The 25,829-nt window shown below is 43.6% G+C and overlaps 1 protein-coding gene across 43 annotated transcripts in view; it reads left to right on the top strand.

Moving 5' to 3' along the window:
- The window catches only part of R3HDM2 (R3H domain containing 2), a 240,913-nt gene that overhangs the window by 205,999 nt on the left and 9,085 nt on the right, over nt 1–25,829 (top strand). For 25 of the 43 annotated variants that reach the window (XM_066258789.1, XM_066258777.1, XM_066258756.1 and 22 more), the window contains 11 exons: nt 94–125; nt 224–277; nt 5,092–5,324; nt 10,586–10,752; nt 15,201–15,251; nt 15,793–15,894; nt 17,499–17,741; nt 18,078–18,204; nt 18,436–18,596; nt 19,058–19,212; nt 20,873–20,973. In XM_066258789.1, the coding sequence (XP_066114886.1) occupies nt 94–125; nt 224–277; nt 5,092–5,324; nt 10,586–10,752; nt 15,201–15,251; nt 15,793–15,894; nt 17,499–17,741; nt 18,078–18,204; nt 18,436–18,596; nt 19,058–19,212; nt 20,873–20,973 (1,426 nt within the window). The remainder of the gene's footprint in view (nt 1–93; nt 126–223; nt 278–5,091; nt 5,325–10,585; nt 10,753–15,200; nt 15,252–15,792; nt 15,895–17,498; nt 17,742–18,077; nt 18,205–18,435; nt 18,597–19,057; nt 19,213–20,872; nt 20,974–25,829) is intronic. The other 18 variants (XM_066258799.1, XM_066258800.1, XM_066258794.1 and 15 more) reach the window with 6 other exon arrangements.

Genomic DNA, 25,829 nt, shown 5'->3' with positions numbered 1-25,829 from the left:
GGATCTTGGGTATTCATAGCATCATGGACACCCTTTTCGGTTATACCATGCTGTTTTCTTATAAGTTATTTTCCGTTTTCTCCCCTCACCTAGACTGGCCAGAACGGATATCTAAATGACATCAGGTTAGTACCACTTAGCATGTTCACTGCTTCTCATTGAGCTCTGTCAGTGAGGTTAATATAACCCTGTAATGATGCTTTTCTTTGATGTTAACCAACAGACTCTCCAAAGAAGCCTTTTCTTCTAGCTCTCACAAGAGAAGGCAGATTTTTAGGTACTTCTGTGTAATCTATATCTCTCCTTGTTTTGTTTTGTTTGTTTGTTTTTCATTTTGTTTTGTTTTGCTGTAATCTTTTCAGCGGAGTGAGTTTGCTCCATGCATGGCTGCTTGTGGAATAATTCAGTTTGTGGTTTTCGCAACATTGGATATTTTTCCCCATTTAGAAAAAGACTTCTGCTCAATGACTTTATTTTTTTTGTTGCTGATTTCATTTTAAGTTCTGGATAGGTAGAGAAGACCGAATAGTTGTATAGGTTAGGTACTGTTTCTTCCCAGAAATTTGTTGGAATTGGGCATTTCTGGAGGAGTTCAACATATTAAGGTAAAAGAATATGTCTCTTCTAAGCTAACTTTTCTGAATATGTGGAAAGATATGAAGAGCTTATTGCTGACCCAGCATAAGGAATGTTTTGTATATTTAAGAAAGAATAATAGAAACACATGCAGACACCTCTCTCTATGTAGTTTTCTCTTTGGAACAATGCAATGAGTATGATGACCCATTTCTGAAACCCTACAAGGACGTCTGAAAAGATTTGCCTGCTTTAGAATTTAGAAAGCTTTAGCCCTGGCCGGTTGGCTCAGCGGTAGAGAGTTGGCCTGGCGTGCGGGGGACCCGGGTTCGATGCCCGGCCAGGGCACATAGGAGAAGCGCCCATTTGCTTCTTCCACCCCCTCTCCTTCCTCTCTGTCTCTCTCTTCCCCTCCCGCAGCCAAGGCTCCATTGGAGCAAAGATGGCCCGGGCGCTGGGGATGGCTCCTTGGCCTCTGCCCCAGGCTCTAGAGTGGCTCTGGTCGTGGCAGAGCGACACCCCGGAGGGGCAGAGCATCGCCCCCTGGTGGGCAGAGCATCGCCCCTGGTGGGCGTGCCGGGTGGATCCCGGTGGGGCGCATACGGGAGTCTGTCTGACTGTCTCTCCCCGTTTCCAGCTTCAGAAAAATACAAAAAATAATAATAATAATAATAATTTAGAAAGCTTTAGAGCATGTCCTTTATATGATTGCCCATGACTTGCTCCTCATTGTTGGTGAAAGTTGTATTAACTTCTCCAGAGCCTAATATTCTCCATTTTCCACAAAGCAGTCATGAGAACCTCCCTTTTATTCCACTCTCTCTGTTCTACCCCAGCAGAAGCTTGCAAGTACCTAGTTCTAGGTAGTGGTGAAAGAAGAACTACTTTAGGGCCCTATCCTGACAGCAACTTATTTTAAGTATATTCTTCCAATTTACCATAGAAGAATTTATAGAGCACAGAAAACCTGAGTATTTAACACCAGAATTCATGTCTAACCTTTTCCAAAGGGCTTCTCTCTTTTTGAACCCTAAACTTGATAGGACCTGACTAACTCAGATTAGTTAGAGCTCTCATCCCCAGTTCTTCAGTTGTCCCTTCTCATGTATCCTTTCTAAGGCTAGTCAAACCATCTGGAGATTGGAATAGACAGATTTTTCATTCTTGGGACAGAGAATTTATCTCCCTTTCCATATCTCTGAACTTTTTTTTCTTAGAACATCCCGGAGAGCTCTGCATTAGTGGTGGTGATTGAGAGAGTCCCCTTTTATATAAAAAGTAAATTCCTGTTCCATATTGAGTCAAAAATCATCCCAGAATACCTACTATAATAAACAGGAGTTTAAAATTAAGTTCTATGTGTGACTTCATGCACAGTGCTTTACAGTTGCTAAAGTGTACTGTATCTGATTCAGTTCTCTCAGTGTCCTGATTTGGTAAACTGGTTTACATGTAAGAAAACAAAAGCAGAGAGATTAAGTGGCCAATCCTAGTTTTCCTGGTTATTAGTGACAAAACTGGGACTCTTTGTCCAGTGTACTTTTCATCATACCACACCAGCTCTCTACAAAACATCTCCCCTTCCTTTCTGGGTAGTGTTCCATTTGGAGCCCTAATTCACATTTCTATAAAGAATGATACCCTTATTAGTGCTGTGGAACATCAAAATATATCAAACTTATGCAGATAATAGCTTGAAGAATCTAGTGTGCAAATGCAGTCCTCTCCTATCTAAACCTCTTTTATGCTGCCGTTTTCCATTACTGAATTCTGATTAAAGACTTAGGTCATTTAAATGCAATTCCATGGGGCCTGGAAGGTTAGTTCAGTTTGTTAGAGCATCATCCCCATATGCCAAGGATGTGGGTTTGATCTGCAGTCAGGGCACATACAAGAACCAACCAATGAATGCATAAATAGTGGAACAAATGATGTTTTCTTTCTTTATCTTTCTCTCTCCCCCTGCTTCCTCTCTTGCTTTAAAAAAAAAAGTTTAAATAAAAGGAGTCTGTAATTCAAAGGTTAAAAAAAATGCAGCTCCGTGAACTCTTAGGGGGTACTTCTTTCTCTATTTGGGTACTAGTCCAGAACTGCAATGATTAGAAGCTGATCTTCTCTAACTGCTTTATACCTTTATTCCCAAGTTTGTGAAGCAAATACTGGTGTGCCAGATTTCCTCATCCACAATTGGCAATAACTATGGCAACTTCCCAATTCTTTGAAAGATTCTACTCCACTGATAAATAAGCCACATGAAGATTACTGATATTTATTGCCATCTCTTCCACAAACCTCTCTACCTACCCCTCAGATACAATAAACTTGACTTTTCACAGCACTAAATCTACTTGTAAAAGTTAATTCAGCTCTGACTTCACAGGAGTATGAAGTGTGAATGTTCTCTATCCTTCACCCCCATTTCTCTAACACACACAATCTAACCCACCGCTCAGAATTGAGTTTGGTATTTTCCCTATCTGCCTTATTTTTAGTGAAGTGGAAAGACATAACTAGAGATTGGGTTTAGTTGTAGAGAAGGAAAACTGATCTCTTTCCTGGCCAAGAACCCACTTAGATTCTCTAACTCTCAGCTTAGTTAGAAGATCATCAGACAAGCCACGTTTTGAGCACTTGACCATCACTTGGGGGAGGGAACTAGATGAGCACAGAAGTGCTGCTACTTTGGCTCAAGCTTCCTAGGGTGTCCAGTTTAAAGTTGACTCATTCAGTGTCCTCTGGTTGAAAAAGAAAGTAAATGGCAGGGTTGTCCTAATAGATAGTACGTGTTTGATTTAGTATAAAAGGCCATTAGGACTTCTTTCTGCACAATTCAAACTCTAATGTCTAATGAATAGCTTCATCCATTGCCACTGCTGTATCCCATTACTGTCACACACACACACACACACACACACACACACCCTCTATTGAGTACACTCAGTAGACTTGCCTTTGTCCATTGCGACAGAGCTATTGGCTGTCACCTGAGGTCTGGTTCTGTTCCTAGAGACTACCTGATTTATACTTCCTTCTTGTTTCCCATTCTACTTTTGACATCCCTAAGAGAAAGGGGTAAAGTTTTGGGGAATAGGAATATTTTCTAGTCCACTATTCTAACTATATATAGAAACATTTGAGATTCTATTAGATCTACTTAAGATTTAGAGAAGAATTAGTGTGTTCCTAACTAATGAGCTGTTTCAGTGCATTGTTAGTCCACCATAATTGGCTAAAATAGTGACCTAGCAAATATTTTACTCATCTTCTCTATAGTACCTTGGAGCAGATAGTCTATAAAGAAAGTTATTTTTTTTTTAATATTACCACTTTAAGAAAAATAGCTTTCTGTGTTAGAATAACTCTGAGCCTGGTGTCTTTTAAGCTAAGAGGGTTGGGGTGGGTTTTCTATTTGTTTTAGTTATAATGGTGGTGGTGAAAAGGAGGGAACTCAAGCTACTAAGAGTTATGCTCAATTGCTCCCCAGTACACACACCAAAATCTTTGTAATTGTTATCATTTGGTTTCCTTAGTTGTAGGAAGTAAGAGATGTGAAAGGAAGATTCCTGATTCTTGGTTGCTTATTGATTTAGAAGCAGTAAAAGTTTAACAAAACTTAAGGCTTTCAAACCAACCCTATCTATCTTGAGTACAATAGTTTATAGACACAGGCAGTGATTATAGCATCAGGATAACCCTGATGTTTCTAGAGCAAAATAAGAAAGGATGAATCCCTTTTCTCCATAGCCTTGCGCCTTGCCTAGAGTAATAGGGTTACTTATATGGAGGCAACTAGGCACAGTCAGGATGGCTGCTTGCCATTCTGGGTCCCAAGGGCACATTTGCTTGATCATGCCCAGGACTTCAGTCCTTAGAGACCTTGGAACCAGTTGCTCTCAGATACCAACACAACTTCCACGAAACAGGTTAGGTCAATTCTAGACTATCAGACAGTTTTCCAGAGTTCCCCTTTAGTCCACTATACTCTTCTTTTCACCCCGGATCAGTGGTCATAAGAAGCATCTTTGCTGGCTTAGACATATGTTATATGGTGACCTTTTGTGGGATTTATCCATGTCATTGGCTACTCCTGCCTTCTAATACTAGTAACTTCTAGGAGTCCTGTTGTTTTAAGAACTTCGAGAAAGAACTGATATCCCTCTGCTCCCCACTATTTCCTGCATGTGTGGGGTCCCTGCAGAGGGGGCTTGGGAGCAAGAGACCACAGCCAATCTCAGCATCATGTATGTGGTTTCCCGTTCACCTCTGGTCTGATGTATCAGTTGCCAGTGCATTGTTTTCCAGATTTGCCCCTGTGCTCTCTGTTACTATACTGGATATTGTTCTGTATGCTCTCATCAACTCTTGGTGGGCCAGCCAACTAACAAGAAGTCAGTGTCCATCCTCTCCCCAGCCCTCACCTGTTTCTTGTTATTGAAAGAATAGAGATGAACTCTCTCCTAGCCCTTCTACAGAAGTGGTAGGTAGGGGGTGCTCTGACCACTGTGGTCTCTGCAGGGGGAACCGCGAGGGGCTAAGCCGCACCTCAAGCAGCCGCCAGAGCAGCACAGACAGCGAACTCAAATCCCTGGAGCCACGGCCTTGGAGCAGCACGGACTCTGATGGCTCTGTTCGGAGCATGCGGCCCCCTGTCACCAAAGCCAGCAGTTTCAGTGGAATCTCTATCCTCACCCGGGGTGACAGCATCGGAAACAGTAAAGGTGGCAGTGCAGGAAGGATCTCCAGGCCAGGTACTACAGCTTCTCACCTTCTGTGCTGTTCCTATCATGTCTTCTAGAAAGCATCACTGATACTTACTTTTAACAAAACACTTGTTCCAATATTGTGTTCTGGAAACCTAATACAGCCAGATGAAGGGAAATTTATTTTCTTGAATGAATCTGTTATCCTTTTGCATCCTCTGATTTTTTTCAAAACTTCTTTCCTAATTGAAAAAAACTGATTTGAATTAGTTTTTTTGTTTGTTTTTTTTTTTACTTAGGTTGGACATCCCTGTTAGCCTAGGTTCAGGTTATATACGGAGATGAGGATGATAGCTGCTTTCATTCTGTAGCCTCTGAGAGTATAAAAAGGATTTGTAGAGCAGAGGGAGCCCTTAGAGCAGGGGTCCCCAAACTACGGCCCACGGGCCACATGCGGCCCCCTGAGGCCATTTATCCGGCCCCCGCCGCACTTCTGGAAAGGGCACCTCTTTCATTGGTGGTCAGTGAGAGGAGCATAGTTCCCATTGAAATATTGGTCAGTTTGTTGATTTAAATTTACTTGTTCTTTATTTTAAATATTGTATTTGTTCCCATTTTGGTTTTTTTACTTTAAAATAAAATATGTGCAGTGTGCATAGGAATTTTTTCATAGTTTTTTTTATAGTCCGGCCCTCCAACGGTCTGAGGGACAGTGAACTGGCCCCCTGTGTAAAAAGTTTGGGAACCCCTGCTTCAGAGTTTAGTATTGTAATTCATTGATAGTGGCCAATGGGCTAGAGCAGGGGTCCCCAAACTACGGCCCACAGGCTGCATTGCGTCCCCCTGAGGCCATTTATCCGCCCCCGCTGCACTTCTGGAAGGGGCACTTCTTTCATTGGCGGGTGCATCCTGTGCTCCTGGAGCACTGTATGTGGCAGTGCCGGAAAGCGCGGTGTCACTCAAGTACAGTACTACTTCCAGTGATGCGGGACGCACACATCACGGCTCCGGAAGCGCGTCATATCACTTGTTACAGCTAGCAGTGACAAATATGGAACCGGACATTGACCATCTCATTAGCCAAAAGCAGGCCCATAGTTCCCATTGAAATACTGGTCAGTTTGTTGATTTAAATTTACTTGTTCTTTATTTTAAATATTGTATTTGTTCCCGTTTTGTTTTTTTACTTTAAAATAAGATATGTGCAGTGTGCATAGGGATTTGTTCATAGTTTTTTTTGTTTTGTTTTGTTTTTTGTTTTCTGTATTTTTCTGAAACCGGAAACGGGGAGAGACAGTCAGATAGACTCCCGCATGTGCCCAACCGGGATCCACCTGGCACACCCACCAGGGGGCAACACTCTGCCCACCAGGGGGCGATGCTGCACCAGGGGGTGATGCTCTGCCCCTTGGGGCATCGCTTTGTCGAGACCAGAGCCACTCTAGCGCCTGGGGCAGAGGCCAAGGAGCCATCCCCAGCACCCGGGCCATCTTTGCTCTAATGGAGCCTTGGCTACGGGAGGGGAAGAGAGAGACAGAGAGGAAAGAGAGGGGGAGGGGTGGAGAAGCATATGGGCGCTTCTCCTGTGTGCCCTGGCCGGGAATCGAACCCAGGACTTCTGCACCCGGGACTTATGCACGCCAGGCCAAGGCTCTACACTGAGCCAACCAGCCAGGGCTCATAGTTTTTTTTTATAGTCCAGCCCTCCAATGGTCTGAGGGACAGTGAACTGGCCTCCTGTGTAAAAAGTTTGAGGACCCTTGGGCTAGAGCTTTGAGAGATACTGCTGAAGCTGCTTCTCTGGAGCTCAGTCACTGAGAGGGAGCATATGTTCCACATGCCTGCCCTGTAACCACCCTTCAGCTCTTCTGATCTGCTGTGTATACTTCTCCATCTATGTCTGTTGCACACTTAGCAGAAGGATATTTAGCTCTTTATGCCCAGTGGACCTCTGTTTCACCATCCTCCTGCCTATAAGAATTGCTTGATTCTCATCCCAGAAGTTCTGTAGGCCTTTCCTCAGAAGCTATCAGTAGTAAGTAGCAAAGATTTTTGCCTCTGACTTTTTTGGTGTCTGCTGCCCTTTCCTGATACCACCTGTCTAACTCCAGTGCCTCTGCCTTTATACAGGTCTTTATCTTCTCTTATTATGATACTAACCCCAGGCTGGTTTTCCTGCTTCATCCTCAGCCCCTTTTTTTTTCTCTTTAGTGAGAGAGATAGACAGGAAAGGAGAAAGATGAGAAGCATCAACTCAGTTGCAGCAGCTTAGTTGTTCATTGATTGCTTTGTCATATGTGCCTTGACTGGGGGGCTCCAGCCAAGCCACTGACCCCTTGCTCAAGCCAGTGACCTTGGGCTCAAGCCATTGACCTCGGGCTTCAAGCTAGTGGCCTGTGGGCTCAAGCCTGCGACCTCGGGGTTTCGAACTTGGGTCCTTAGCATCCCAGGCTGACACTCTATCCAGTGTTCTACTTCCTGGTCAGGTATCCTCAGCCCTTTTTAGAACCAACTTATTAGTCTATCCAGGGGTTGGGAACCTATGGCTCGTGAGCCAGATGTGGCTCTTTTGATGACTGCATCTGGCTCGCAGACAAATCTTTAATAAAAAATAATAACATTAAAATATAAAACATTCTCATGTATTGCAATCTATTCATTTCCTACCACTCATGTTCATGGTTACAGGTGGCTGGAGCCTGTGATAGCTGTCCTCCGGGACAACACCAAATTTTTATTGGATAATGCCTAACGTACACAGGTCGTTGTATGGCTCTCACGGAATTACATTTTAAAATATGTGGTGTTCATGGCTCTCTCAGGCAAAAAGTTTCCCGACCCCTGGTCTATACCATAGATCTAATCAAATCACTCCTTTCTTTAAAATATTCATGTTTCTCAACCAAAAAGCCCTTCAATAGAAGACTGGATAAAGAAGATGTGGCACATATACACTATGGAATACTACTCAGCCATAAGAAATGATGACATCAGATCATTTACAGCAAAATGGTGGGATCTTGATAACATTATAAGGAGTGAAATAAGTAAATCAGAAAAAAACAAGAACTACATGATTCCATACATTGGTGGAACATAAAAATGAGACTAAGAGACATGGACAAGAGTGTGGTGGTTACCAAGGGTGGGGGGGGAGGGAGGACATGGGAGGGAGGGAGGGAGAGAGTTAGGGGGAGGGGGAGGGGCACAGAGAACTAGATAGAGGGTGGTGGAGGACAATCTGACTTTGGGCGAGGGGTTTGCAAAATAATTTGATGACAAAATAACCTAGACATGTTTTCTTTGAATATATGTACCCTGATTTATTAATGTCATCCCATTACCATTAATAAAAATTTATTAAAAAAAAATATTCATGTTTCTGCATTCTCTGCATAGTAAAAACCAAGTTACTTAACATAGCATAACTTCCTGGTTCTAGTTTGCCATCTCAGTCTCATTTTCAGATACCTGTCCTCTGGCCTTCCAACAGTTTCTTTTCTTTTTAAACTATTTTTTATTTTCAATTACAGTTGCCATACATTATTTATATTAGTTTCAGGTGTATACCCCAGTGAATAGACATTATATAACTTACTAAATGATCAACCTGATAAATCTTGCATCCATCTGATACCATATATAGTTATTAGAATATTATTAACTATATTCTCTATGTAGTTTTCCTCTTCATGACTATTCTATAATTTTTTAAAATTTTTATTTATGAATTTTAGAGCAAGAGAGGAAGAGAAAGAGAGAAAGAGAGAGAGACAGAAACATCAATCTGTTTCTACATGTGCCTTGACCAGGGGTTAAACTGGTTATCCCACCAGGGCCATTTTGTACTTCTTAATTTCTTTACCTTTTTCACCCATTATCTAACAATTTCTTTTCTTTATCTTTTCTTTTTATATTGAGAGAAAGACAGAGACAGTTAGGTGGGAAGGGAGAGAGATGAGAAACATCAACTTATAGTTGCGGCATCTTAGTTGTTCATTGATTGCTTTCTCATATGTACCTTGACTGGGACTCCAGCCAAGCCAGTGACCTTAAGCTCAAGCCAGCCAACCACGGGGTCATGTCTATCTATGATCCCACGCTCAAATTGGTGATCCTGCACTCAGGCTGATGAGCCCATGCTCAAGCCTTAAGATTTCAAACCTGGGTCCTCAGCGTACCCTCTCAGTCTTTTTTTTTTTTTTCTTGTGAGAGAGAGAGAGGGAGGGAGAGGGATGAGAAGCATCAACTTATAGTTGTGTCTCTTTAGTTGTTTATTGACTGCTTCTCTATGTGCCTTGATACCAGGGGTCTCAAACTGAGCCAGTGACCTTAGGCTTCAAGCTAGTGACCTTTGGGCTCAAGCCAAAGACCTTGGGATCATGTGGATGATCTCACACTCAAGCCAGCAAGCCTGCACTCAAGTCATATGAGCCCACACTCAAGCCAGTGACCTGGGTGTTTCAAACCTGGGTCCTCAGTGTCCCAAGTCAACATTTGATCCACTTTACCACCAGTTAGGAATATCCCCTCTCAGTCTTTCACACCCTCCTGTTCATCCTTCAAGCCCATCTCTGCTGCCACTTCCTCTTTAAAACCTTCCCTCTAACCCTTCCAGGTGTTATTGCTTCCTCATCGTTGTTTTCATAGAACTTTGTTCATATCAATGATGCATCCCTTATCCTTATGAGATTGTAATCATTGTGTGGGTGTTCATCTTTTGTCTGGAGAGCCTATGATGTTTAAGGACAAAGACTGTGTTCCCTTCATCTTAGTGTCCGCAGTTCGTGATACAATGTCTGGTACATAGTAGATATTCAGGAAAAGTATTTTATGTGAATGCATGCATGACTTGGAGAGCCTGGAAATGGGGAAAATAGATGAAGGTTGTATGTATTTGTGTACACAGACATGTGCTTGGAGAGGCAAGGCTGCCTGCTTAGCAACTTCTGTGAGATTCTGCAAGTTGAAAAGAAATTAAAGAGAAGACAGCCTCTTGAAGGACTGGGAATCTGTACTTTCCCAGGAAACAGCTATCGAACCATGATGGACAGATTTTAGGCACTTAGCCTCACATTTTCTTCAATTCTAAAACCAAACATGACTGTGCCTAGAGAGCAGAAACCTGCTAACATGAGGACTCCCATCACCAGGGCAGCTGAAATGCATCTGTGCTAATTTGTGGGTCTTCCCAGGACATTTGGGGAAATGGACAGAAAGAGAGTGAGGAAAAACTAGAGCCCTGCAGCTGGGGTGGTATGTTCATGACTTGTGCTTACAGCTCTTGGTGGGTCTCCTCTTTGCCTTAGGCATGGCGCTAGGTGCCGCAGAAGTGTGCAACCAGGTCACCTCATCCCAGTCTGTCCGGGGCCTTCTCCCTTGTACTGCCCAGCAGCAGCAGCAGCAGCAGCAACTTCCTGCTCTCCCACTCACACCTCAGCAACAGCCACCCTTGAATAATCACATGATCTCACAGGTGAGTCACCACTCAGTGCCAGAGCCCCCTTCACTCAGAATCAAGCAAGCTCTAAAAGTACAGTCATGTCTCTTGTGCTGTGGGTGGCAAGAAAAATCTGTTTTTGGAGACATGCCACTCTCTCCCCCTTTTCTCATTTGTTATTTTTGGGGAAAGAAGAGTTAGGATGAAGGTTTGGCCAAAGTGCTCTTTGTAGAGCCAGTCTGGGAGATTTTTGCTATATATATTTTTTCCTCTCCCTCCTGAAAATTATCAGTGGGATCTTTTCCTCCATTCCACATTTCTGCTGTACCCCATCTCCATCTACATCCTGTGTAATTAACAGTATGATTTTTCTCACTATATATAGAGAGCTTGAAAAGATCACATCTTCCATCATAGTCTAACTGAATGTACTCATGTGACTGTGGGCCTATAAACATACATTTTTATGTATTGGGGTTGGGGTAAAGCAAATAAAACCCAAGACTCCTGCAATACCTAAGCCACAAGGCACAGAAAAACACCCCAATGTTTTCTCTTTTCCATGCCATAAAAGAGCTCTTTCTTTTTCCTTCAGTTGCTGGATGGGTACATGTTGGTACCAGCAAGGGTGTGAGTGAAGTTCTGCTTCTGTGGAGGCCATCCAAGCCATCAGCATAAGAATCAAATCCTATTCTAAATGGAATTTCAGTATTCTAGGTTTAAAAGTCTCCTTAATACCCTGCGGAGAGCTGCTCTGAGCTCTTTATGAATAGAATCCATGATTTATCCTGAAGTATTTGCTGGTAGTCAGGAAGCCCATGTCTTTTAGGCTGCAGTTTAAATTCTTGTTTCACCTGCTAGGATCCCTCACCTCTCTGTTTAATTAATCCAGCTTGGCCTGGAACATATCTCTCCCATAGGTACAAGAAGCAAGTCCCAAGCACTCATACCCCAGGAATTGGAAACTAGAGTGGACAGACCCCAGAATGGCCCAGTACTACCTCATTCAAACATTGTGACATGAAGCTAAAATAAAGAACAGTGAAGATCTAGGAAACCCTGCTGCTTTGTGTTTTAATGTAACACATACAGATCATTCTAGTTCTTCATCTTAGTCCCTAAGTCAATTTTTCTATAATTCTGACTTACTTTCTTCTTCTACCAACACCTGTCTCGTTAAATCTCATTCATATCAGTTACGTCACTACATACTGAAGCATGACATCTGTGTGTGCTTTTCCCTGTCTGTGTCTTAACTCAGACCTATAAGTGGGTAAAACTCTGTGCTTCTCCCAGTGGCTGTCTTCTTCTGTGTTTCTGTGTGTGTATGATTCACTTTTCCAAGATCCCAGAATTTTTTTAGTTTTCTAAAATGTGTATATTTTGCCTGACCTGTGGTGGTACAGTGGAGAAAACATTGACCTGGAATGCTGAGGGCACAGGTTGTAAACCCTGGGCTTGCCTGGTCAAAGCATATGCAAGAAGCAACTGCTATGAGTTGATGCTTCCTGCTCCTTCCCTGCCCCACCTTTCTCTCTCTCTCTCTCTCTCTCTCTCTCTCTCTCTAAAAATCAATAAATACAATCTTTAAAAAAATAAATTAAATTAAATGTGTGGATTTTAATTTGGTCTTGCTCCCTTTTCTTTTTCTTAGACTTTCATCTACCTCCTCCCTCTATCCATATCTAGAAACAGACAGCAAGAATGGAATGGAAATAAAGACATAAGTAAAAAGAAGAACTATTTTGGACTGAAAAAATTTTAGACAGGATGTCCAAGTGACTGGCCCCGAACTCCAAACTTTTACTCAGATTCTATCTGTGCTTCTGCATCATGAGGATCAGTAGGTCAGCTGTTGGTATTGACTGACCTCCTGCAGGGAGTATGGTGCTGGGTTAGATAGGGGACAAGGGAACATTATTTGGTATAGAGATCTCTGCTCCCTCAGAAATTATTCCTGAGGTTGTGATCACAAACTCCAAAAATTTTATCCTGGTTAAGTTTTGGTATCCCTGAAGCACTTATGGTAGCTGCTAATATTATACTACCCCACCCCACCCACTATATGTAGTCTCTTTTTTCTTTTTATTTCTTCTTTCTTTTCTTTTCCAAGTGAGAGGAGGAGAGACAGACTCAGCTCCCGCGTGCACCCCTACCAGGATCAACCTGGAAAACCTAGTCTAGGGCCAATACTCTGCCCATCTGAGGCCATGCTTACAACTGAGCTATTTTTAGCTCCTGAGGCAAAGTCTCCACAGAGCCATCCTGAGCACCCAGGGCCAATGCACTTGAACCAACTGAGCCATAGCTGTGGGGGGGGGGGGAGGAAGGGGTGGAGAAGCAAATGGTTGCTTCTTCTGTGTGCCCTGACCAGGAATCGAACCCAGGATGTCCATGTGCTGGGAACTCTACCACTGAGCCAACTTACCAGGGCCACCTTTTCCTTTCTTTTCTCTTTTTTCCTGTCTCTTAGTGCTGGTGGCTCTCCAAAGTCAAGTTGCTGAGCCCCAGAATACTTATAGTTCAGTTTCTCAAATGGTACGTCACAGAGCAAGGATGAAGGAAGTGACCACAAGTACACACACGCACGTGCACACACACATACTGTACTTACTCTAAATGTTTTTCTTTGTAGGAGAAACTAGAAGGTAATTACCTTTAGCTCTGTAGCAGGAGGATTTACCCCAGGCTTGGAGACACTGCTAGCTAAACTCTGCTCCTTCCCTTCTTAGCAGACCTCTGTTATCAGAGCAGGCCTCCATATCGTGTATCAGTAGAACATGTGAAACCAAGTAGTAAGGCTGAGGATTTAAAGGGCCAGAGGCTACCTTTTGCCCCACTTACTTAAAGTGGAAGGACCTCTTAAAAAGATGCCTGCTGAGCCCTGGCTGAATAGCTCAGTTGGTTAGAGTGTCATCTTGATACACCAACGCTGTGGGGTTTGATCTCTGTCATGTCACATAGAAGAATCAACCAATGAATGCATAAATAAGTGGAACAAGTTGTTTTTTTTCTCTTTCTCTCTGTCTCCCTTCCTGTCTCTCTAAAATCAATATATTGCCTGATCTGTGGTGGCGCAGTGGATAAAGCGTCGACCTGGAAATGCTGGTGTCGCCGGTTTGAAACCCTGGGCTTGCCTGGTCAAGGCACATATGGGAGTTGATGCTTCCAGCTCCTCCTCCCTTCTCTCTCCCTCTCTCTTTCCTCTCTAAAAATGAATAAATGAAAAAAAAAAATTTTTTTTTAAATAAAATAAAATAAAATCAATATATTAAAAAGTTGTTTTTTTTCTGTATTTTTCTGAAGTGAGAAGCAGGGAGGCAGAGAGACAGACTCCCGCATGTGCCCGACCGGGATCCACCCAGTATGCCCACTAAGGGGCGATGCTATGCCTATTGGTTGTGGCTGGAGCCATTCTAGTGCCTGGGGCAGAGGCCATGAGCCATCCCCAGCGCCCGGGCCAACTTTGCTTCATTGGAGCTTTGGCTGCGGGAGGGAAAGAGAGAGAGAGAGAGAGAGGAGAAGGAGAGGGGGAGGGATGGAGAAGCAGATGGGCACTTCTCCTGTGTGCCCTGGCTGGGGATTGAACCCAGGACTCCTGCACGCCAGGCTGATGCTCTACCGCTGAGCCAACCAGCCAGGGCTACTTTTTTTTTTTTTTTTTTTTTTTTTTGACAGAGACAGAGTCAGAGAGAGGAACAGCTGGGGATAGACAGGAAGGGAGAGAGATGAGAAACATCAATTCTTCATTGCGGCACCTTAGTTGTTCATTGATTGCTTTCTCATATGTGCCTTCACCTGGGGGCTACAGCAGAGTGCGTGACCCCTTGCTCAAGCCAGTGACCTTGGGCTTGAAGCTAGCAACCCCACTTTCAAGCTGGTGAGCCCTGCTCAAACCAGCAACCTCGAGGTTTCGAACCTGGTTCCTCTGCATCCATTCTGATGCTCTATCCACTGCACCATCGCCTGGTCAGACTGTTATACTTCTTTCATTCCCTCCCTCCTGCTAGAATGGAATGGAAAGAATATGTCAGGCAGAACAAGGTTCCGATCCAAGCTCTGTCATATTAACTGAGATCCTTGATGTGTGATTTGATTTCTCTGAACCTTACTATCTTAACTGCAAGTACAAGTTATATTTCCTCATAAGATTATTGTGAAGCTATAATAAGAAAAAGTATATAAATGAGACAATGTATATAAATGTTATTTCCATCTCTTATCCTAGCCTCTCCCCTTTTTCCCATCCCTCCTACCACCATCAGGGGCTGTGGCTGGAGGACTGATGAGGGATTGAAATGGCTAGAGCAGAAGAAGAGTGAGAAAAAGTAACTTCCCATTAGTTGGTTTAGAATACATCAAATCCACCTGCTTGAGGCTAGCGAAGGGACTGAAGGAACAAAACTTAAAACTAGGCTATTTATATTTTATTCCTAATCCCTCCCTGTTTGCTTATGGGAGCATTTTTCATACTTCCCTCACAGCCTGGAGTTGCACAGAACAACCTTGGAGCAGGAGGAAGTAATCAGAACCAGGTGTGAATTGGCTATATTTTCCTTTTCTGCCTTTGGGAGGGAAGTGATCCTTGTGAATGAGTACTTTCTCCAGGAGAGCTATGCTGTGAAGTCAGGAGCGTGGCAGGGAGAGCTGAGCCAGACCGTGGATGACCCTTCCTACAGAAGCAGGGATTTGAGAAGGGTTACGATCATACTCCCCAGGAATCATATGTTCAGAAAAAATGTTTTGGGCAAAGCTATGTTTGTAATCAGGCAGCAGACCCTGGCTCTAAGAGTTCTAAAATTGCTCACAACAGCTGCAGAGTTCTCAGTGGCTAATGAGGTGGGGTGTGCAGTGGGTCTCCCCACATAGGAGAGATTGCCTATTCATCAGAGATGGGAAAGCCACAGATATCCTGGGCTTGGTCTCCAGCCTGCTCGGCAGCCTTGCTATTCATGTGAAATTTCTTTTATGGCTAATATTGTTGTTCCTTCCCCTTTCCTCTCCATCTCTGCCTGCTGCCTTTCCTGATGCTTCCCTTTTCTCTTCCCTTTTCCACATGTCTCTGCTGGTCCACAGCCAGTCCCAGCTCTGCAGCCCTCTCCGCAGCCTGTTCAGTTCCCTCCAGGCTCCTGTCCCCAAGTCCTTCTGCCAGTCTCTCCACCCCAGCAGTACAACATGGTATAAACTTCATTCCCCCTTTCTGCCTTGTCCATGTGTGGCCTGTATCTCTGGGTATGTCTGGGTCAGTTTGTGACAACCTTCCAAAACAGTTGTACTTTTGGGGGGGCCATGTTAAAAGATGTTTGTTCTTGAGGGGCCAACAAAGGTTGAACTATACTCCATTCTAGTGACCTCATCACAGCAATTTCACTGTCAAAAGATGCCAAAACATAAGATAGAGAGGAACACTGAATTCCCCTGAGTTTTAGGGAGGGGAAATGAAATCAGATGTTGGTCTATCCTGAACTCCTCATCATTTCCTTAAAAAATAACACAATTGCATACTTCTCCAGCACCATGGGTAAAAACTTAAAATGTTCCCCTCTCACACCATGTTATTTTATATAAAAAAAATAACCTTTTCTAATGCATAACACTTGCTGTTTAGTTTGCACCTTGAGTACAAATCCTTTGAAGATCTGATTTGCCTCATAGTTGATAAATTCTATCATTAAGAGCTGACTTTTTATTTTGTGTTAATCACACCTGTCTGCTTTTTCACTATAATCCCCTCTTTCCTCCCACCTCTTATCTCCATGCTGAAGAGTCCTAGAATATGGACCTCAAAAGAATCAGCAATCCAATCCTCTTGTCAACTGTTTCTGCCCACTAAGGTAGTGAAATAGCAACTTGAAGATCAGATCTCTGAAAATTGAGTAAAACCACAGGAAAGCATTACCTTTAGTTTCTACTAGTTTTGGGGGGAAAAGTTTGTTTTTTTGTTTTTGTTTTTTGCAAAAGAACTTCTACTCTGTGTGTATGTGTTTGTGTGTGTGTGTCAAGTACTGTCCAAGGATCAGAAGGGATGAGGAAGCTAACAAACTCTAACCTCTCACCGTGCAAGTGAGAGATGGAACACCATCACTCTTGCTGCTTAGAGAAGAGGGCTGAGAGAGAAGGCAATTACAGACTAGCCAGTCAGTCTCGCCCTCCAGCTCAGCCACTCACCCTGGTCTCCTTTTAGAGGTGAGAATTGGAAACAGTTTCTGAAGGACAGGAGAACTCTAGGCAAGTGTCAGAGAACAGAGGTGGAAATGACCTCTAGAGGGAGTGAGGAGATGAGCAGCAGGAGTGGGAGCCCACCCATCTTTCTGCTGCATAGGCAGAGCTGGGGAGTGTGAACCAAGCCACCCATAATCCTCAAGTTGTTATCTGGGTCCTTTATTATAAAAACGGGATTTTTGGCAACATAGGTGTACTTTGTTCAGTTGGAGGCATGAGGAAGACAGGAAGTGGAAAGACTCAGTCTTTTTATTAACCCTCTAGTTTGTCCTTTTTTTTTTTTAATGTATAGAAGTTATATCAAAGCTCCTATCTCCCCAGGACAAATTCTGATAAAAATCATAATCAGAATGGCCATTGTTACCTCATATGTGGTAAGGGGTCTAGCTTCCCAGGGCACAGAGGCAGGAATGTGCCAAATTTGGTATAAGGAAGGAAGGCTATAGAGGGGGTTGCTATTTCTGTCTGTCTGTATGTGTGTCTGTCTGTCTTATGTTGAAGCCAAAGACATAGGGCTTGATACGACCTCAGTCCTTGATTCTCCCCCACTCTTTCAATAGGCAGATGACCTCAGCAACACCTTTGGACAGATGAACCTTAGCCGCCAAGGTTCTACTGAAGCAGCTGACCCATCCACAGCTTTGTTCCAGCCCCCGCTCATCTCCCAGCACCCCCAGCAGACTAGTTTCCTCATGGCTTCTGCTGGACAGCCCCTCCCCACTTCTAACTATTCCACCTCTAGCCATGCACCGCCAGCTCAGCAAGTCCTGCCAGCCCAGGGCTACATGCAGCCCCCTCAGCAAGTAAGCAGCTCAGGTTCCCAGCTTAAATCACTGATTCGGTTTGTCCAGTATTATAATCCTCTCTTCCTCTTGACAGACCAGAGAGGATACCTGTCCCTCACCTCCATTTCCCCACCTTGCACTTGAGAGTTGTCTTTCTAGTCAGAACGATGTCTTTCTAGATGACACAAGTCTTTCCTGTTGTGTTTCAAATTTGTGTACCAGTGCTGCAGTTGCAGACCCAAAATATCCCCATTTATAGGTTTCTGACCATCAATCCTGATGCATTTAGTAGTTTGGGGATGTTGGGACTGAATTTGAGGGAGCTTCTCACACATCTGTTTCCTCTCGCTATAGATCCAGGTTTCTTACTATCCCCCTGGACAGTATCCTAACTCCAACCAGCAATATCGACCTCTGTCTCACCCGGTGGCCTACAGCCCCCAGCGTGGTCAACAGTTGCCTCAGCCATCCCAGCAGCCTGGTAAGGGGAACTGTTAGTGAATAGGAGAGTGGCAGAGTCAGGGAAAGAGAAAAGAATTATCTCCCTGTTTCTAAAAAAAAGCAGGAATGATTAGAGACCTAAAGAGGTACTCAGGATCTCCAGAAAAAGAAAAGGTAAAATAGATAAGTGAAGAGAAATTGTTGATAGGGTGTGACCTCCCAAACATTGTTGAGACCATGCTAATGTCTTCTCTGCCTTACCCATCCCTAGGTTTACAGCCCATGATGTCTAATCAGCAGCAGGCAGCTTACCAAGGCATGATTGGGGTCCAGCAGCCACAGAACCAGGGCCTGCTCAGCAACCAGAGGAGTGGCATGGGGGGCCAAATGCAAGGCCTGGTGGTTCAGTACACTCCACTGCCTTCTTACCAAGTGGGTACATTCTGCATTGGGAAAGATCACCGGGTCTTCAGGATAAGGGAAAGGAGGACAGCCTCCCACATCATACAGTCTGACAACTCTAACACTGAAATATTGTTCACTTCACCCCTAAAAATTTTAGGTGTTTTTCCTCAGAGAAAGCCCAGAGAGTCTGAGAAGAGTCTTTAAGTTGTTTGATCTTTATACAGCCGTGCAAATGAGTACATGCCCAGAAAAGTAGGCTCTAAAGGAAACCAGCCTCCTTTCTCTACATCAGATGCTCAAGGGTGGTATTTGGAGAAGAGGGCAATGGAGATAGCTCTGTCAGCCTTTCCTTTAGGCAGATGAGAATAGGAAGAGTCTCAGAGAGGTAGAGAAAGAAGTTTGAGTGTCTTAGTTTAGTGATGACTGGGCTGTTCTCGGGTGAACTCATTGGGAGCACAAGTGGTCATTCTCTTCTCACCTCCACTCAGGTCCCAGTGGGTAATGACTCGCAAAACGTGGTTCAGCCACCTTTCCAGCAACCCATGTTGGTCCCTGTGAGCCAGTCTGTGCAAGGGGGCCTCCCAGCAGGGGGCGTGCCAGTGTACTACAGCATGATCCCTACGGCTCAACAGAATGGTACGAGGTGAGGACTCCCAGAAGGTCCAGGAACATCTCCCATAGACCTTTAGCAACTGTTGCACCCCAGTTTTGTTTTCACTGGCCTAAGAAAAGAAAGGCAGGGATAAAGAAAGATCCCATTGGTGCCCTAAAGCAGTGGTCCCCAACCCCCGGGCCGGGAACCGGTACCGGTCCGTGGGCCATTTGGTACCGGTCCGCAGAGAAAGAATAAATAACTTACATTATTTCCATTTCATTTATATTTAAGTCTGAACAATGTTTTATTTTTTAAAAATGACCAGATTTCCCCTGTTACATCCGTCTAAGACTCACTCTTGACGCTTGTCTCGGTCACATGATACATTTATCCGTCCCATCCTAAAGGCCGGTCCGTGAAAATATTTTCTGACATTAAACTGGTCCGTGGCCCAAAAAAGGTTGGAGACCACTGCCCTAAAGCATGTAGAAATATGAGGGAGTTCATTCTCCTTTCCTCCTCCTTGATTTGACATTTCCATAAGAGCTTGTCAGTAGAAAAAAATTCCCACTACTGACACAGAAGCTTTATAATTTCCCATTTTTTGTTTTTCTAATCAGTGAGAGTCAGAATTATGGGATAGAGATTGCTCATTAAAAGAAGCAATTTGGCCTGACCTGTGGTGGCGCAGTGGATAAAGCGTCGACCTGGAAATGCTGAGGTTGCCGGTTCGAAACCCTGGGCTTGCCTGTCAAGGCACATATGGGAGTTGATGTTTCCAGCTCCTCCCCACTTCTCTCTCTCTGTCTCTCTCTCTCCTCTCTAAAAAAATGAATAAATAAAATAAAATTTAAAAAAAAAAGAAGCAATTTGGAGTTTTATACATGTAAAATTTTCTGTGTATCTCTGTTTATATCCATGGATGAACCTCAGGTCTATTTATATGTATCTTAGGATAGACTATATAGTTGATAGAATTTTAAAGGTAGAAGGCACCTTAGAAATATCTAATCCACTCCCCTTGTTTTATTTTCCTCCCTTTTTTTTCTTTAATTTTCTAAAATAAATGAAGAAGTTCCAGCTAGGGATGTTAGGAAACCTACCTGAAGTCACACAGGTAGTTTAAAGCTAGAACTCAAGTCTGGGCCTACCTGTATGTATTTCTGTGTGTCTCTCTCAGTGTATATATGTTTATTTCTGTCTTTGTATGTATGTCTCCTGTTGTCTTGAGTTTTGTGGGGGATTTTCCCTGTTTGTCTTTAGGTGTCTCTGTTCACCATTTGTGTAAATATCCTAAATCACACATCTCCTTAGTTTATTTTTATCCATCTCTGTCTTGCACTGTTTATCTGTCTCTGGCACTCTCTTTGTGTGTCTGTTGTGTTTCTCAGAGTGTGTGTGTTTATTTGTGTTGTGTGCATGGATGCACATATATGTATCTGATGTTTCCACACTGTTGGGAAGAGCATGTGTCACTAACATTTCATCTGTAGCACTGATTAGCAACTTCCTAATTGAAAGATGATCAGGGACAAATATATATAATTAACTCTGAACAGATTAGTGATTTTAGAAATTGCATGGCAAATTGGATTGGGAAAGGCTTAAAGCTGCCTCTGCCTCCCACCAGGGAGGCCCGGGAAGTAGCAGCTGTTTGCTGTTTGCTCCCTCTGCCACTTTCCCACCCCTCTCTTTTCCATTTCCCCAGCCCTTCTGTGGGGTTTCTACAACATCCTGGCTCTGAACAGTACCAGATGCCTCAGTCTCCCTCTTCCTGCAGTCCACCACAGATGCCACAGCAGTACGCAGGTAAGACAATAAAAATTTGGAGGTGTTTTGGGCACTGATGACTAAATGCTGCTGAAGGACTTGTGCCCTAGATCTGGGAAGGGCAAAAAGGGTTCAGGCATTGGCTGTGTCCCCAACTGTGACCACCATCAGGAAGAAACACCAAAGTACTGGCTGGTGTTTTCCAGGGCTGCTGAGATTGACCTCTCAAAAACGGCGAGGTTGGTTGTTCCATCCCTGTCCCTGGGAAGCCCTATGTCTGATTGGAGGTTCATTGTTTTCTTTCCTTCTTGGCTTTTTTTTCCTTTTTCTGAACTCAGCATTACATTTATCGCATGCTTTTGAGATGTGAAGTGCTTACCTATGTCTCCTTCACTCGTTCTTCCTATAGACCGCTTTTTTTCACTCTTGGGGGGGGGTGAGAGGCTGATAAAATGTTTTTTAAATTGTATCTTAGATTTATTTAGCAAGTTTTTATATGTGCTCACATACATTTTATCATCTTAATTCTTACCACAACTTCATAAAGGGAATATTTAAGCCTCAAAGAGAATAAATGACTTGCCTAAAGTCACAATTCTAAAACTTGAACTTTGGTCTTTTGAATTTCTATATCCTATGCCGCATCCTCAATAACACATTTTCAGTATACTCTATTCCTTTCCCTCCAATGGGACATAAATGAATATTGGGTTAAACAGCTAAAGGCCCCCTTTGGAGGGACCCGCTCTGCCAGGTGAATAGACTTAAGCCATGCAGCCTGTCACTGTCTGCCTCTTCCAAGAACTCCCACAACGCACCAAGTACAGCTGCCCTTGTTTGTATCCCTTTCACCACCACCCTCCCACTCACACACACACACATAGCATTATGCTGCAGTTAAAGAAACTTCAGGGATTCTGGAAGAGAAGAGGTCTTTTTTTTTTTTTTAATAAATTTTTATTAATGGTAATGGGATGACATTAATAAATCAGGGTACATATATTCAAAGAAAACATGTCTAGGTTATTTTGTCATTAAATTATGTTGCATACCCCTCGACCAAAGTCAGATTGTCCTCCACCACCCTCTATCTAGTTCTCTGTGCCCCTCCCCCTCCCCCTAACTCTCTCCCTCCCTCCCTCCCATGTCCTCCCCCCCCCCCCCGACCCTTGGTAACCACCACACTCTTGTCCATGTCTCTTAGTCTCGTTTTTATGTTCCACCAATGTATGGAATCATGTAGTTCTTGTTTTTTTCTGATTTACTTATTTCACTCCGTATAATGTTATCAAGATCCCACCATTTTGCTGTAAATGATCTGATGTCATCATTTCTTATGGCTGAGTAGTATTCCATAGTGTATATGTGCCACATCTTCTTTATCCAGTCTTCTATTGAAGGGCTTTTTGGTTGTTTCCATGTCTTGGCCACTGTGAACAGTGCTGCAATGAACATGGGGCTACATGTGTCTTCACGTATCAATGTTTCTGAGGTTTTGGGGTATATACCCAGTAGAGGGATTGCTGGGTCATAAGGTAGTTCTATTTGCAGTTTTTTGAGGAACCACCATACTTTCCTCCATAATGGTTGTACTACTTTACAGTCCCACCAACAGTGGATGAGAGTTCCCTTTTCTCCACAGCCTCTCCAACATTTGCTATTACCCGTCTTGTTGATAATAGCTAATCTAACAGGGGTGAGGTGGTATCTCATTGTAGTTTTGATTTGCATTTCTCTAATAACTAATGAAGCTGAGCATCTTTTCATATATCTGTTGGCCATTTGTATCTCTTCCTGGGAGAAGTGTCTGTTCATGTCCTGAGAAGAGGTCTTAATGTAGCTCTATTGCGGAAATTCTGCTCTATTGTGGGAATATCTGAGTGCCCTCTTCTGGTAAGAGGGTGGTACTTTTGCCATTTTTCCCATTTAGAGAGTACTATTTTTCATATAAGATTTTTTGCACTCTATGTTGTATGCTGTGGAGTGGATTCCAGAATTTATCTTGTTCATGGGACAGGATCAGTTGTTGCCTTTAAGAAACAATTACTGCCTGACCTGTGGTGGCACAGTGGATAAAGCGTCGACCTAGAAATGCTGAGGTCGCTGGTTCGAAACCCTGGGCTTGCCTGGTCAAGGCACATATGGGAGTTGATGCTTTCAGCTCCTCTCCCTTCTCTCTCTCTGTCTCTCGCTCCTCTCTCTCCCTCTCTGTCTCTCTCTCCCTCTCTCTCTCCTCTCTAAAAATGAATAAATAAAATTTTTTTTAATTAAAAAAAAAAAGAAACAATTACTTTTGTCTTAATTCAGACCAAACATGGATCACCCACAGGCTGGGAGATTTTAAATTCAACATCTCTTACCCTTTATTACATCATTGGCCTCTCTAGATGTTTCTCCTGGTGTCCGCAGGGGCAGTTGACCTTGAAATTCCCAGCAGGGTATGGAAATTGTAGAAACAAGCTCCAAGAACCACTGTAGCTTTTGGTGGTGCTTGATACCGCAGGGCATTTTTTTCTCCTTGTTAAAATGAGTGTGTGTGTGTGTGTGTGCCTATGGATGTACTGTCCTTGGTGGCACATCTGTTCATCTTCAAATGTAAGGTCTTTGAATATGAAAAAAAAAACAAGTAAAAAGAACTTATTACCTACTCTGGACCTAGTGCTGGGTTAGGAAAGCTGAAATAGCCGTTGTTCTGAAAGTTGGCAGCACTTAGAGGTCTAGACTGGGATTGGAAGGAGATCAGTAGAAATGGAGGAAACCCTCTTTATCATCTAGTTCCCTTGCTTCTCTGGAACTTTCTGTTATATTTCCCGTCTTCCTAGCTACCCTAATTGATCCTAGGCATCTGACTGACTGCTTGTACTTTTCCTAGCTGATGGGACCCTATGTCCCATCTAAGAGACCATATTCACAATAACACTGATTTTTAAAGTCTTCAATCCCTGCTCATAAAAATGTAAGAGGAGCCTGACCAGGTGGTGGCGCAGTGGATAGAGCATCAAACTAGGATGCTGAGGACCCAGGTTCGAGACCCCAAGGTCGCCATCTGGCTTGAGCAAAAGCTCACCAGCTTGGACCCAAGGTCGCTGGCTTGAGCAAGGGGTTACTCAGTCTGCTGAAGGCCCGTGGTCAAGGCACATATGAAAAAGCAATCAATGAACAACTAAGGTGTCAAAAATGAAAAACTGATGATTGATGCTTCTCATCTCTCCATTCTTGTCTGTCTGTCCCTATCTATCCCTCTCTCTGACTCTATCTTGTTCCTGTATTTAAAAAAAAAAAGGTAAGAGGATGTAGAAAAAGTACCTCCTCTGTCTTCCTTTCCAATTTACCCTTTACTGGGAAGATAGAAGACCAGCATAGCCCACAGAGGCTGCTGTATCACCTTCAGAGAGCAGTCACCAGCCCTTCTGTCATGTAGCAACATGGTCACTTTTCCAAAAATAAAGGCAGGGATTAGGATTGGCTGTTCCTGGAACAACTGTTCTGGTTTATTAATACATTTTTGTAGTTGCCCAATTTATACCCAGGCCTGGACCTTAATTCCTCCATTGTGACATCAGATATAACTATCCCCCAAAAACACTTTTTTACCACTAAAATGATGACTTGCAGGTCTCTTGAGGTTTCTAAAGATATGCTGGTCTGGGGGAGATACACACAGACATGATATGGCAGTGACACCTTTACCCACTCTCCCAACTCACAGTGACACAACAGTGTGGCCGAGTGAGACACACACACACAACAGCCTCTCCTACTGACTGGCTTGTTGGTAGCTGAGGGGTTACCAAGGCTGAGTCTTTTTCCCCCCAATCCCTGAAGAAATCCCTCTCTCCCATCAAAAAAGGAAAAAGACCAGATACTTTTGGATTATATTCTGTAATTTGGGAAAGATGACTGTGGATTTTATTTCTCTAGACATTCCTTTCCATAGATTTGATTCCTGGTGGTAAGGAAGAGAAGCCTTATCGGTCTTCTACCTCAGTGATTCTAAAAAACCAACTAAACAAAAACCAATTCTACCAGACATAAATGTCATCTGTTTGTATTTATGTGGTTTGCTCTGCCCAATCGACCTTTCTGCCCAGGTTTAATGATGCCACTTAAAAAGCCATTCACACGTCCCCTCTCCTTTCAGAGCTTTCAAGCTGGAATTGATTTCCTTATTCAAGCCCCTTCTCCCTCTTCCCACTCCAGTGCAGGCTCCTTCCTCCCACCTGATTATATGGAAGTGCTGTCACTGGGCAGTGGGGTAGATTTTTTTATTGCCACGTTCATTAAGAAGTAGCGACAGTTCGGCTGCTAACGAATGCCAGGGCTTCTGGCTTGAGGAAGAGAAGCATAAAAATCAGCTCATCAGCTGAGTAGTACTCTGTGTCCTCGGCTGAGTGAAGGAACAATGCTCCAGGCCAGCAGGGAAGGACGTGTGGGGAGGGGCTCAGGACTGAAGCTGTGACTGATAACTCTGGCTTTGTTTTTGTTGGGAATCAGAGAAAATAATATGAGGGCTTTGTTCTCTTTTCCCTCCCCCTTGATCCCCTAACAGCTCCTTATGTCGACATGTTGGTATTAGAAAGAGCTTCCACCACCTTATTTACACTCACATGCTCCACACAAACATCCTCCACACACATCCTCCAAACGCACATCCTCCACACGCACAACCTCCACACGCACATCCTCCACACATATCCTCCACACGCACATCCTCTAACTTGCATATCCTCCACACGCATGTCCTCCACACGCACATCCACACGCACATCCTCTACACTTGCATATCTTCCACACGCACCTCCTCCACACGCACATCCTCTACAAGCACATCTTCCACACGCACATCCTCTATAAGCACATCTTCCACACGCACATCCTCCACACGCACATCCTCC

This window comes from Saccopteryx bilineata, chromosome 2 (assembly GCF_036850765.1).
Source record: "Saccopteryx bilineata isolate mSacBil1 chromosome 2, mSacBil1_pri_phased_curated, whole genome shotgun sequence".
Lineage (NCBI taxonomy): Eukaryota > Metazoa > Chordata > Mammalia > Chiroptera > Emballonuridae > Saccopteryx > Saccopteryx bilineata.
The sequence above is the reverse complement of the archived record's forward strand: the minus strand, read 5'-3'. Positions and strand labels throughout refer to the sequence as shown.